This window comes from Petaurus breviceps, unplaced genomic scaffold (assembly GCF_028583685.1).
Source record: "Petaurus breviceps papuanus isolate PSGF00001 unplaced genomic scaffold, PetGlider_PUasm1.0 90887, whole genome shotgun sequence".
Classification (NCBI taxonomy): domain Eukaryota; kingdom Metazoa; phylum Chordata; class Mammalia; order Diprotodontia; family Petauridae; genus Petaurus; species Petaurus breviceps.
This window is the reverse complement of record NW_027187370.1, coordinates 2,182,081-2,196,642: the sequence shown is the minus strand read 5'-3', so window position 1 is coordinate 2,196,642 and position 14,562 is coordinate 2,182,081. Positions and strand designations below refer to the sequence as shown.

General features: G+C 35.9%; 1 protein-coding gene across 3 annotated transcripts in view; it reads left to right on the top strand.

Moving 5' to 3' along the window:
• CDK12 (cyclin dependent kinase 12) overlaps window positions 1-14,562 on the top strand; it is a 61,646-nt gene that overhangs the window by 16,604 nt on the left and 30,480 nt on the right. For all 3 annotated transcript variants that reach the window (XR_011165662.1, XM_069074298.1, XM_069074297.1), the window contains exons 3-6: window positions 1,155-1,331; window positions 3,957-4,096; window positions 5,052-5,222; window positions 7,034-7,223. Coding sequence is in view for 2 of the 3 variants with exons in the window: in XM_069074298.1 (XP_068930399.1) it covers window positions 1,155-1,331; window positions 3,957-4,096; window positions 5,052-5,222; window positions 7,034-7,223 (678 nt within the window). In the remaining variant the exon portion in view is untranslated. The remainder of the gene's footprint in view (window positions 1-1,154; window positions 1,332-3,956; window positions 4,097-5,051; window positions 5,223-7,033; window positions 7,224-14,562) is intronic.

Below are 14,562 nucleotides of genomic sequence, written 5' to 3'. Positions count from 1 at the left end.
GAAGGGCAGTATGATATAGTGGAAAAAATGCAGCTCTAGAAAACAAGAGGCCTGGATTTGAGTTCTGACACCTTTACTTAGTAGTTTTGTGACCTTGGACAAGGGTTAAATGGCATTTTGTGACCTTGGACAAGGGTTAAATGGCATTTAACTTCTCTGAGCTTCAGGGGTAATACTGCCATGACTTACATCAGACAGTTATAGTGAGGAAAGCATTTTGTAAACTCTAAAGCTACTCTGGGATAAAATATAAACTACTCAGTTTAGCTTTTTAAGCTCTATACATTTTGGCCCCAACTTATTTTCCAGCCTTGTTAGGTATTACTCCCCTTCCTGTTCTCTGAGATCTAGCCAAACTGGCTCTGTTCCTCATACACATGACACTTTTCTTATCTTCTTGCCTTTGCAATGGTCATTTGCATACCTGGAATACATTTCCACCTTAGTTCCACCTCAGAGAGGCTTTCTCATCCATTAAAATGCAGCTCAGGCACTATCTTCTTCATGAATTTTCCTGATTTTCTCCCAACCACTAGTACCATCCCCCTCAAACTACTTTGTATTTATAATGTGTGTATTAAGTCACTATATATAAATATGAAATATATATTCTACATGTATTTGCTAAACTACTTGTCTGCCTCATTAGAATGTAAACTCATTGCCAATAGAGATTGTTTGATTCTTTGTACTTGTATCCCCAGCTACTAGTATAGTGCTTGGCATATAGTAGGTACTTAATAAATACATGTTGGAGGCAGCTAGGTGGTGCAGTGAATACCAGCCCCGGAGTCAGGAGTACCTGAGTTCAAATCCAGCCCCAGACACTTAACACGTACTAGCTGTATGACCTTGGGGAAGTCACTTAACCCCAATTGTCCTGCCTTCCCCCCTCCAAAAAACCCCCATAAATCTGAACAATAGGAAAGCCAAGAAGAGTAGAATTTGGTCAAGAAATCATAAGTAAGCCTCATCCTTATTCTGAGCATTCATAATTGTATAGATATGTATTAATTATATTTTAAAAATAACAGTAATTTGTAATAGTATCTCTTATTCTGCCTCATAGACAAACCAAACTTAATATTCTTTAAAAATCATCATTTGTATATCCCTTTAAATAGTTGTTATCTCTCCCCTTTACTTTGTTCTAGTCCAAAGGAGAGTCTTCCTCCAAAACCTGTGAAGAAGGAGAAGGAACAAAGAACTCGGCATTTGCTCATGGACCTTCCTCTTCCTCCAGAGCTCCCTGGTGGTGATCCATCTCCCCCAGATTCTCCAGAACCAAAGGCTGTCACCCCACCTCAGCAACCATATAAGAAGAGACCAAAGTAAGTTTTTTCAGGGAATACACATTCTGTTTTTGTCTTAGTTTTTTGACCATGTTACTCAGTCAACTCCAGTGGATTCCTATTGCTGCTAGTGTTGTATATAAACTCCTTTGTTTAGCTAAAGCTACTTATACCCTTGTTGCATTCTGTCTTCCCAGCCTCATTGTGTACATGAGGTTAGAAACCACGCTCTTCCAGATCATACTGTTCTTCCTAACTTCATTTCCTTTCTCTGTACCTTTTCATTGACTGTTCCCCATGCTTAGAATGAGCTCTTTTTCTCTGCCTCATAGAAGGCATAGAAGTTCCTTCAAGACGCAACTTAAGTACTGTCTTCTATGTGAAACCTTTCCTGATCCCCTCAACTACCAATGCTTTTCTACCCAAACTGACTTGTATTTAACTAGTTTGTATTTCCTTTATATTCTGTATATGCATATACATATGTATATGTATGACCTTGTCTACCTGGCTACATTCTAAGCACCTCATTGTTATGGGTTGTTTCATTTATTTTATTTGTATCTCCAGAACCTAGCACAATGCTAAGCATGTAGAATTTTAATAAATGTTTGTTGATTGATTCCTATGCCATCCAGACTAAGCCAATAGAATTATAGATGATAGACCTGAGCCAAAAATCATGAGGTATTTATTAAATACCACTTGTATACATCACACTAAGTTAAAATTATGGTAAAGATAGAAACTAAGTAGAATTAATCCCTATTGACTAATTTCAAGACGTTTATGAAATATTTACAATAAACTTGGTAAATTATATTCACAATTTTTGTTCCTTTCTACTCGTCATAAAGTTTTTGAAAAATTGACCATTTCTCTGGTTTATAGCTGACTAATTCATCCTGATGTATTTGTTAAGTTAGGAATACTTTAAATCCTGAGGTAAAACACGCCTTTTTGATCATGGGAACCAGTATAACATATAGACTAATGAAAGAATAATGAACAAGGGAACCGACCTCTGGAATTATTTAAAAAAAATTCCTTTTTGTTATTTTTAATATTTCCCAATACAAAGGACAGAAAAAGAAGACTAATATGAAACTGAATCCACATTTTCTATGCTTTGTTTTTAAACTATATTTCAGATTTAACTTGGTAGTTTCAACATCACCCAGATTTTTCTGTGCCCTTCTGAATTTCCTCTTTCTTATGTATGTTTTTGAAATATTTCAGTGACACCTTTTTTCTGTTATCAACATCCCTGCTTCCTATTCCTCATAACCCTCTCTGATTCCCTTCTCCAAATAAAAATCCTCCTTTATAACATATACATATAGTTACAAGAGAACTTTATTATGTGTGAAGGCTTTTATTAGAATGAGGAGTAATGATAGTGTTATAAATAAAAGGAAGACAAGAAAGGAAAATACTATTGAAACATTTAAAAATACATAGAAGAAAGCAGAAAAAAGTTCAGTAAGGGATACAGACAAGCCAGGGCAGTGCTGGTATTATATGTTTAATATCTGTTTTGAAATAATGATATATAATTTTTCATAAGAAAAAAAGTATAGTTAAGTGAAACAGATCCACACATTGATGGTATTTTAAAATGTATGTGTCATTCCATTCCTCTATTCCAGCAGGTCTTAACTTTTCTTTTTTTTGCTTTTTGGAGGACAGTTGGGGTTAAGTGACTTGCCCAAAGTCACATAGCTAGTAAGTGTGTCAAGTGTCTGAGGCCATATTTGAACTCAGGTCCTCCTGATTCCAGGGCTAGTGCTCTATTCACTGTGCCACCTAGCCACTCCCTGGTCTTAACTTTCTTTGTGTGTGTCATGTACCTCTTGGGTGGTCTGGTGAAGCTTATGAACTCCATCTCAGAAGGATATGTTTAAATGCATCAAACAAAATACAGAGAATTACAAAGGAAACTAATTATATTGAAGTAGAGTTATAAAAATTATAATAAAATGAGTTCAGGGTGGAGAACTCCTCCTCTAGTCAGGAGAGTATTTCTACTCTTGCCAAAAGGTAGAAAGCATGTATTCATCATCACTTCTGAGGTTATAATTGGTCATTGCATTGATCAGAATTCTTAAGTTTTTCATGATTGTTTTCCTTCACAATTTTGTGGTATCTTCATTCTGCTCCTTCACTCTATCAGTTCATACAGGTTCTTCCAATTTTCTCTGAATCTGACCCTTTTATCATTTTTTATGGGCAATAATATTATTACATTCATATACTGTAATTTGTTCAGCCATTCTTCAATTAACTACTATGTTTATAGTTTTTTGCTACAACAAAAAGTATCACCAATTTCTTTTAAGATGTAGTTGAATCAGTGAATTAGGGCATTATCATTTAAAGCCCTATCACTTGTCATTTTTTGCATTGACTAGGCAAAACATTTCCATAATCTTAAGAGCTGTCTTGCATAGGGGAGGTCAAATAATTCTTTTCATTTGAGAAAAACAAGCCGATTTAACTTTCTTGTATCAGCTTAGTAAATCCAACTTTCTTTCTAAAAGCATAGTACTCTATTGTTTAGGTTTTCTATAAAAAAACATACAAAAGGAACGATGAGTTTATCATCAGAGTATTTTTTTTCTTCAGGAGAGTGTTTTATTTTTTAAGAAGTTTTCTTGCTTATAGAATCTGTTGCCCACGCTATGGAGAAAGGAGACAAACAGAAAGTGATTGGGGCAAGCGCTGCGTGGACAAGTTTGACATAATTGGAATTATTGGAGAAGGAACATATGGACAGGTATACAAAGCCAAGGACAAAGACACAGGTAAAACACCACCATACCAACCTTTTGGTTTATATTAGAGTATTTTTACTAGTAACCAGGGTGCTGCTAGAGCTGAATAAAACTTACACATTTGGAATTTTTAAAAAATTGCATGGTGACAGAGTGACACTGTCTTAAAAGCTCAGCTGTTGGACTTATTAAACTTTTTTAAAATTAAAATTATTTTTAATTTTCAACATTACTTTTATAAGATTTTGAGTTATAAAATTTTCCCCCTTCCTCCTCTCTCTCCTCCCCAAGATAGCATGCAATCTGATATGGGCTGTACATGCACAATCATATTAAGCATATTTCCACATTAGTCATGTTATGAAAGAAGAATCAGAGCAAAAGGGAAAAACCATGAGAAAGAAGAAAAGAAAAGAGAGAGAAAATAGTATGTTTCGATCTTCATTCAGACTCCATAGTTCTTTATCTGGATGTAGATAGGATTTTGGAATTGTCTTAGACCTTTGCATTGCTGAGATCCATTGCTATAGACCTATTAAACTCAATAACTATACCTTCAGTTTTGCTTTTACTATTCAAACAGAGGTTGTAAATAAAGCAGGACTTGACTCCAGAAACATAGAGTTAATTTTCAGTTATTCAGGGGCTGTAAATGGTCCATTGTGGATTATCTAATCTCTTTATTTTGAAGTTGAAATTAAGTATTTGAATTATTGATACTTTTCATTTTTCCATTCTATAGTTTTCCTAGTCTTATCTAGCATGTAGAATCAAGAATTATCTAAGTCTTGGAAATCATTAATTAAATGCAAGGTTAGGCATAGCAGTATAAACAGAATAATGTTTTCCTTTGGAATATAAAATCTTTGAGGGCAAGTATTACATTCTTAAATCATATAAAATGTCTAGTATGTTACTTTGCTTTTGGTGATGTTCAGTGTATTACTTGATAATGGCCTGATAGAGGTGGATTTTGTTTTCACAGGAGAGCTAGTAGCCCTAAAGAAGGTGCGACTAGACAATGAGAAAGAGGGCTTCCCAATCACAGCCATTCGTGAAATCAAAATTCTTCGTCAGCTGATCCACCGGAGTGTTGTTAATATGAAGGAAATTGTCACAGATAAACAAGATGCACTGGATTTCAAGAAGGACAAAGGTAGTTAGCATAGGAATATGTAAACACAGTAGGGTAATTCAGAATTATCCTTTACTTAGCTTGATATTGGCATGTTTTGACCAACCCTTTTAATTTAATCTGCTACCTTTGTACATATATTAATGAAGATGATTATCTTGGGCTGAGAGCAGCTTATTTAATAAAATGCCAGTTCTGCTTCTTTTTATGCTTTATTTATAGAAATCATTGGTAGTCATTGCCTTATGGTCTATGCAAGGGTGTACTACCTATAGAGTTAGCTACTTCTGGTAGAAGGTAAAAGGAATGGGACTATCCACTCTCTACTGGTTATAAGTTTCAGTAGGTACTTTCAAAAGATACCTTTATGCCACAGCAGAAGAGTATGTGTCTAGAATTATGACTTTTGTCACTATTTTATGGATAGAATTTTCATCTTATCCTTCCTTATTTTTGGAGAACCCTCTTACATTGTCCAGTAATCCTTTTGTCATTCTTTTTTTTTTTTTTTTGCTTTTTGGAGGGCAGTTGGGGTTAAGTAACCTGCCCAAGGTTACACAGCTAGTTATTTTGTGTGGGTGTTAAGTGTTTGATGCTGGAACCGAACTCGGGTCCTCCTGACTCCAGGGCTGGCGCTTTACTCACTTCACCACCTAGCTGCCCCTCCTTTTGTCATTCTTTTACTGCTGACTTGGAATAGGTTCAGAGGACATCTAAAATGATGAAGGTAGTTTGTGGCAGAGTGAATGGAAGAGAAAGACAGAGAACCAAAGGTATCTTATATTTTGTGATAGATTGAACAAAAAAGTGTATTGGATTCTTCATCTGGAGAGATGAAGGCTGAGAGGGCATATGAATACAATGGGGCTGCTAGAGTCTTGATTAATACATTAGTACAATATCTTGAAGGGATTATTAAAGTGAACAGTGAAAAAAAAGGTCCACAAAATCTGGAGTGTCAGAATTAAAGTGTCATCCCTTGATATTTGAAAGTATTAGTTTTAAGGCAAATATAGAACCAAATAGTAAAAAGAAAAATCTGGGATTTAATTAGCTTAATGGAGTATAAATTCACATGAGATTAAGGAAAGCTACCTATATTTAGGGGTATGTTTCATACCTTTAGACATCATAGAGGACAGCTGTGCCTCCCACAAAATATCCTACTGGTGCCACTCACAGAATCTGGGGCTAAATAGGTATCTGATCTGATCTACAGTGACTTTTTAATATCCTAAATTCTGTGTCCTGTAGGCATACTTCTCTGCTAGATATGAAGGTGATGTGAATTTCTCACTTTTCTTGAGTACTATTTGTAATATGTCCCTGCCAGCTTCATGTGCATCTATAAAACTGTGTGGTTCGATTATCAAGGGTGGGGAACCTGTGATCTCGAAGTCACATGTGGCCCTCCAGATCCTCAAGTGAGGCCCTTTATATTCTGGTAGATAATCTGACTCTTTTTTAGTTAAAAAAAGACTCATAAATATTGTGGAAATCTTTGTCTACCTTATTTAAAGTATTAAAGATTGAACAGCTCCTGCCATAAAGCATTTGTTTTATTGAAGTGTGATTATGGAAAGAGCACTGGACTCTTTCAGGAGAAATTAATCAGAAAATCTGGGCTCTTAATTATAGCTTTGTCACTAAAGAGCTATTTGACCTTTTCCAAGTTACCCAGCCTTGCTGGACCTCAATTTCTTCATCTGTAAAATAAAAGGGTTGGATTAGGTGAGGTTTCTACCATCTCTGTGATTCTGTTTTACCTAGAGGTAGGAGCCTATCAGCAGTTTTTACCTTCCAGTTTTTAAATATCATATTTCCTTCCTTAGGTGCCTTTTACCTTGTATTTGAATACATGGACCATGACTTAATGGGGCTGCTAGAGTCTGGATTAGTACATTTTTCTGAGGACCATATCAAATCTTTCATGAAACAGCTAATGGAAGGGTTGGATTATTGCCACAAAAAGAACTTCCTACATCGGGATATTAAGTGTTCCAACATTTTGTTGAACAACAGGTAAAAAAGTAACTTGATTAAAATAAACTTTCTCTTTCTTTCTTTCCTGCTCCACTTTAGTTTCAATCTAAGTAATATGTTATATTATATGACACTAATTTTATGCAATATTAGTCTCTGATATTTATTGGAGACATGGTAGTAATAATGGAAAAAGTACAAACTTGGGGTCAGGGGACCTTGTTTCTAGTTCTAGCTTGACCATTTAATAGTTATGTGATATTGGGCTAGACATTTACTTCTTTGAGCTTCCATATCCTCATTTATAAAATGAGTGTAATACCTGTCTTAGCAATTTCTAAGGTTTATGGTGAAGATCGAATGAAATATTATATGTAAAATCACTTTATAAACTGTTTAAAATTATATACTGATGTAATACAATATATAATATCATGAAATAGTGTTATTCATCCTTGAAAGGTATTTACTCTGACCAGCAAAGTCCCCAAATTTAAATTCTTTTTAAGCCCCTATCACTTAGGATCATGAGGGTGACCTTAATCACAAGCATTCCAGAATGTAACTTGCTTGCTCCTGCTATATATTGTTTGTTTTGTAAATAGTATTTTATTTTTTCCATTTACATGTAAAGATAGTTTTCAGCATTCATTTTTATAAGATTTTGAATTCTGTATTTTTCTCTCTCTGCTCCCTCTTCTCAAAGACAGCAAACAATCCAGTATAGGTTATACATGTGCAATCATGTCAAACATATTTCCATATTAGTTATGTTGTGAAAGAAGAAACAGAATAAAAAAGAAAAACCATGAAAACCCCAGAAAACAACAAAAAAGTGAAAATAATATGCTTTGATCTGCATTCAGACTCCATAGTTCTTTCTCTGGATATGGATATCATTTCCCAACTTGAGTTTTAGAATTGTCTAAAATATTGTATTGCTGAGAAGAGCTAAGTCTATCATATTTGATCATCCCACAATGTTGCTGTTACTGTGTTCAGTGTTCTCCTGGTTCTGCTCACTTTGTTCAGCATCAATTCATGTAAGTCCAGATTTTTCTGAAATCCACTTGCTCATCATTTCTTATAGCACAGTAGTATTCCATTATATTCATGTATCACAATTCGTTCAGCCATTCCCCAATTGATGGGCATTCCCTCAATTTCCAATTCTTTGCCACCACAAAAAGATATTCTATAAATATTTTTGTACATATATATCTTTTTCCCTTTTTAATGATATCTTTGGGATACAGATTTAGTAGTGGTATCACTAGATCATAGAGCATGCACAGTTTGATGACCCTTTGGGTATAGTTCTAAATTGTTCTCCAAATGGTTAGATCAGTTCACAACTCCACCAACAATGCTTTAGTGTCCCAACTTTTCCAAATCTTCTCCAACATTTATCATTTTCCTTTTCTGTCAAATTGGCCAATGTGCTAAGCAAGGTGGTATTTGGTATATGTCCTTTTTTTTTTTCATTTTAACTTCTGATTTACATCATTAATTTCCACCAGATTTTGAGTTACAAATTTTCTCCCCATTTTTCCCCTACCCACCACCCCAGAATAGCAGTCCTACAGGATATTCCCTCTTCCAATCTGTTACCTCCCATATCTTCTCCCATACCCCCTTAGACTTTCCAGTAGGGCATGGTGGATCTCTATGCCCCAGTGCCTTTGTATTGTCTTTCCCAAATACATGTAAGATAGTATTAATAATAGTATATATGTATATATAATTTTGAACATTTGATTTTAAAACTTTGAATTCCAGATTCATTCCCTTCCTCCCTTGTCACCCACCCTTACTGGGAAGATAAGCAGTTCAGTATAGATTGTACACGTGTAGCTAATGCAAAACATTAACATAGTAGATATATTGTAAAAGACTGACTGTATTTCCCTCCCTCCTATTCCACCACCCACTTGTTCTCTATTTTGATCCTGTTCCTTTTCAAAAGTGAGTGCTTCCAACTTCCCTCCCCCCCAGCCTGCCCTCCCTTCCATCATCCCCCCTCTTAACCCCTTCTCCCTACTCTCCTGTAGGGTGATACCCTATTTAGTGTGTATTTCATTCCCTCCCCAAGCCAAATTCAGTGAGAATAAGGTTGACCCATTACCTTTTGCCTTCCTATTCTTCCCCTCCATTGTAACCCTTTACCCTTGCCTCTTCTTTTTGAGATAGTTTACCTCATTCTGTCTCTCTCCATCTCCTCTCATTCTATTCCTCTCACCTCTTAATTTCCCCTTTTAAGTATTATCCCTTCCTATTAAATTGGTCCTGTGCCCTCTATCTATGTATACCTGTAAGCATATATATACACATTCACATGTATTCATACCCCCATATTCCCTCCAATATATATATATGAAAATAGTTGAAGGGAATATATATTCCCTTCAACTATTTTCATACTGAGAAAAGTTTCATCAATTACAATTATCGTTTTTCCACGTAGGAATGTTAATAGTTCAACTTTGATCAGTGGCTTATGATTTCTTTTCCCTGTTTACCTTCTCAAGCTTCTCTTGCTTCTTGTATCTGAATGTCAAATTTTCTATTCGACTCTGGTTTTTTCATTAAGAATGCTTGAACGTCCTCTATTCCACTGAATGACCATATTTTCTCCTGAAAGATGATACTCAGTTTTGCTGGGTAGGTGATTCTTGGTTTTAATCCCAGCTCCTCTACCCTCCAGAATATCCTATTCTAGACCCTTCGATCCCTCAGTGTAGAAGCTGCCAGATCCTGTGTTACCCTGATTGTGTTTCCACAATATTCAAATTGTTTCTTCCTGGCTGCTCGCAATATTCTCTCCTTGATCTGGGAATTCTGGAACCTGGCTATAATATTCCTAGGAGTTTTCTTTTTGGGATCTTTTTCAGGAGGTGATTGGTGGATTCTTTCAACTTCTATTTTGCCTTCTGGTTCTAAAACATCAGGGCAATTTTCCTTGAGAATTTCTTGGAAGATGATTTCTAGGTTCTTTCCCTGATGATGGCTTTCAGGTAGTCCAATAATTTTAAAATTATCTCTCCTGGATCTATTTTCCAGGTCAGTGGTTTTTCCCATGAGATATTTCACATTTCCTTCTATTCCTTCATTTGTTTGGATCTGTTTAACATCATCTTGATTTCTCTTAAAGTCACTAACTTCCCTTTGCTCCAATCTAAATCCGAGGGAACGATTCTCCTCATTGAGCTTTTGAGATTCTTTTTCCATCTGGCAAATTCAGCTTTTTAAGGCATTCTTCTCCTCATTGCCTTTTTGAGCCTCTTTTGCCAATTGAGTCAGTTTGTTTTTTAAGGTGTGATTTTCTTCAGTCAGGCTCTTGACTCTCAGTTTGTAATTTTCTTTCATTGTTCTCATTTCTCTTCCCAATTTTTCCTCCACTTCTCTTAATCTGCTTCTTAAGGTCCTGTATAGCCTGTAACCAGCTCGTATTTTCCTTTGAAGCTTTTGGTGCAGCAGTTCTGACTTCACTGTCTTCGTCCTGTTCCATGCTTTGCTCCTTTATGTCCACAAAATAGGAGTCTAATGTTGGAGTCTTCTGTTTATTTTGCTTCCTTTGTCTGGTCATGTCACCCCTCAGTCACTTGACCCTGGGCTTTTTGCCACAGTAGAACTCTGCCACCAGACAGGGGGGCTTCGTTTCAAACACTGGGGTTTTCTCAGCTGCCGGAGGTATTAGTTGGGTTCCCTCTCTGAGGCCTCCACACACTCTGGCAAGCTGGTCACACACCCCAGGACCTCCACCCTAGACTTCTATTCAGATCCAAGCAGGTTAAAATAAGAGCAATTACCCCTCAGACTGGTCACTTGGTCCCCCTAAACCCCCCTATGCCCTGCAGTCCAGGAGCTGAAGCTGGGTGTCTCAGTGACTTCTCACCCTGTGGGCAAAAGCCGATGCTCTCCCAACTACTGGTCCCAAAGTCCACACGGCATATGTTTTTGAAGGGAATCTTGTTCAGTTATGGAGTGGATTATAAGATCTGTGGTCCCTTCCAGTTATTAAAATTCTATGATTCAGGATCAAATTGTCCAAAAGCATGCCATTTGGAAACCACTGCAATAGTGACACATTAATAATATAATGGCCCTGATAGTCTCAGCAAATTCATTCTTCACAATATTATAGGGGTTCAGGATCTCTTGTTTCTAAACCCCTAAGCAGTTTCCCCATTGCTCAAAGGAAAGAAATCTGCCTGTTGACATTTCCTTGAAATACTTTTCTTATTCATGTGCTCTCAGAGAATTTAGGACTGAGGTGGATGTAGCCATTTCTGGATATACACACAGTCTGGAATGAATCTGGTGGTTGGAGAGTTGTTCATAGTGTTCTTTGATTTTGTCTGACTTCTCATAGATAATATTGATCTCAGATCACAGACGGTTCAGTGGTAGCAAATCTGCCATCCAGAGAACAAAATATCTCTTCTGGTATTTGGTTCCTAGCTCTTTATGTAACAGGTAAAAACTATTGTCACCAGACAGTAATAATAGTTTGACTCTATGATCATCCTATTCACACACAGTTCTACTAATCTCATTCTAATTAAGCTAAATGATTGCTCCAGTACTCCATTTTATAACATAATCTCCTGAGGATTTGCTGCTCTACTCAAGTTTTATCTATAAAGGGAAACATAAGGCTCTACTGGCATTTCTAGAGGAGCATAACCATGCGTTTTCACCATTTCATCAAAATGTTTATCAATATGATATTACCAATATGATGGCTGAGATATGAGGAAGATGCAATGATCTTAATCATATTAATAGCTAGAATTTATATAGCACTTTAGGGTTTGCAAAGCACTTTACAGATATCTCATTTTATCCTCACACCAACCCTAATAGGAAAATGCTGTAGTTACCCCCATTTTTACACATAAGGAAACTAAAACAGAAAGAGATTAAGTGACTTGTCATATAACTAGTAAGTATCTTAGACCGAATTTGAACTCAGGTCTACCTAACCGAAGGGCCAGTATTTTATTTATTGCACTACCACCTGCCCATCTTAAGAATAGTACCAGGGCTGCACATGGCATTCTAGGTTCCTATAATTTCTACCATGGATTTTTATCTTTTGGGCCCAGTATTATTGTCAGAGGCCCTAAGCATGTGACCCTATTTTAGATCTTCCAAGCCTTAAAAATTCTGTCCAGGATTAATTAAATGAATGAAAAACATTTATTAAGTACTTCAGTGCTAAGACATGGGAATCAAAAGAGGGAGAAGGCTCCTAATTCCAGGCTGAGCCCAAAAAACCATTTATAGTTACACTTGTTTTTTGTAGAATGTTATTAACTTTAAATTAAAAAAAGCAAGGTGGTATGGTGGAAGGAATGCTAAATTTGGAATCTAAAGATTTGTATCCAAATCTTGACTCTACTACTTAAAATTGTTTTACCATTAACAAGTTGCTTGATATCTCTGAACTTCAATTCTTATATATAAATGAAAGGTTTGGACTAAATATCAGGTTCTTAACCTGGGATCTATAAACTTATTTTTAAAAAATATTTCAGATGGTGAAGTGGTTATCACACTGGACCTGGAGTCAGGAAGACCTGATTTCAGATCTGGCCTCCGACACATGTATAAGCTGTATGACCCTGGGCAAGTCACTTAACTTATGTTTGCTTCAGTCTCCTCATTTGTAAAGTGGGGGGTAGTAATAGTACCTACCTACCTCCCAGGGTTTTTGTGAGGATAAGATGAGATAATCATTGTAAAGCACTTCGCAGAGTGCCCAGCACATACTATATAAATGTTAGCTCTCATTATCATCATCATCATTATAATTTTTATTTTGGTAACTCTATATAATTGATTTCCTTTAAAATTTCATCTGTTTTATGCATTTAAAAACTTTCTGAGGAGTCCATGGGCTTCACCAGACTGCCAAATGAGATGCAAAGAAGTTGAGATCCTCTGAACTGAATGATTATTATAGTCCTTTCTATAACCTTAAAGATCCCATGTTCCTAAAAAATGTGACGTATCGTCATATATGAGATGAATGAAAAACCATTTATTAATGGCATTCTGCTGAACATTAGGTTACCAAAACCAAAAACAGCTAATACTAATAATAATTACTAATATTAATTAACTTCTTAACTTTAAGGCTTGTTCTCCTGTCCAGCCCTTTCATTTATATATGAAGAATTGAAGCTCAGAGATATTAAGCATCTTGTTAATGGTAAAATAGGTTGTAATAACTAATACTGTTCTGTAGCTTTTCTAAGTCTTAGAGTTTCTTAGCACTGTGAGATTAAATGACTTGCCTATGGTCACACAGCTACTGTTTATTAGAGACAAGACTTGAACTGAAGCCTTCTTTTAACTTTAAGGCTTGTTCTCCTGTCAGCTACACCACACTAACTCAGTAGATATGAGTAAATGTCTGTTAGAACCATAGGCTAGCAGGCTCTAATCAACAAAAAAATGGTTCTCATAGAATCATAGATCTAGAGCTGGAAGGAACCTAGGGTACAAAAGAAATTAGACATTATCTCTGCCCTCAAGGAACATAAGGATTAGAGAGATAAAGCTAACACCAATGAAACTATTAGAGAAAATGTAATTGTCATGTGGTATTAAAAATAACTGCCCTGAGATTATATATCCCAGGCAAGTCAATGATGAAAAGAAAGACCTCACACACAAAAGTATTGCTAAAGGTACTTTTTGTGGTAGCAATGGACTACAAATAATCCTTTATACTTTGCAAATATAATCCTTACTATAATGCCCATCCACTGGTGAATGAATGGCTGAACAAGGTGTGGTGCATGATAGTAATGGAATAATGCTACCCTATGACAAGCAGTCACTATAGAGGAAGACAAAAACATTGGAAGACTTATGGACTGATACAAAAAGCAGAACTAAGAAAATATACACAATGACTACAATCATTGTATTTAAAAAGAACAACAAGTATATTGAAACAGAATATTGTAGTTATAATGACCAAGCCAAGTCCCTAAGAGATATGAGAAGACCTTTTCCACAGAAATAGGGGAATATGAATGTGGAAGTGTGTACATTGGTTTTTTTTAACAGTGTATATGTTGTCAGTCTTTCTCAATGTGTTGGTTAGTTTTGCTGAACATTAGATAGATAGATAGATAGATAGATAGATAGATAGATAGATAGATAGATAGATATAGGGAAATATAAGTGATATAAAAACAGTATATCAATAAAAATTTTAAAAGTAACAATCCTAAAAGAGGCAGCAGATCAGTGTGGGCTAGAGTAGTGAAAACAGCTTTAGTCTGAAAAGATGACTCCAAGAGGCAGAGAATTGTGGAGACAGGTGACATTCATCATTGTTCTTCCCTTCCTCTCTACTCCC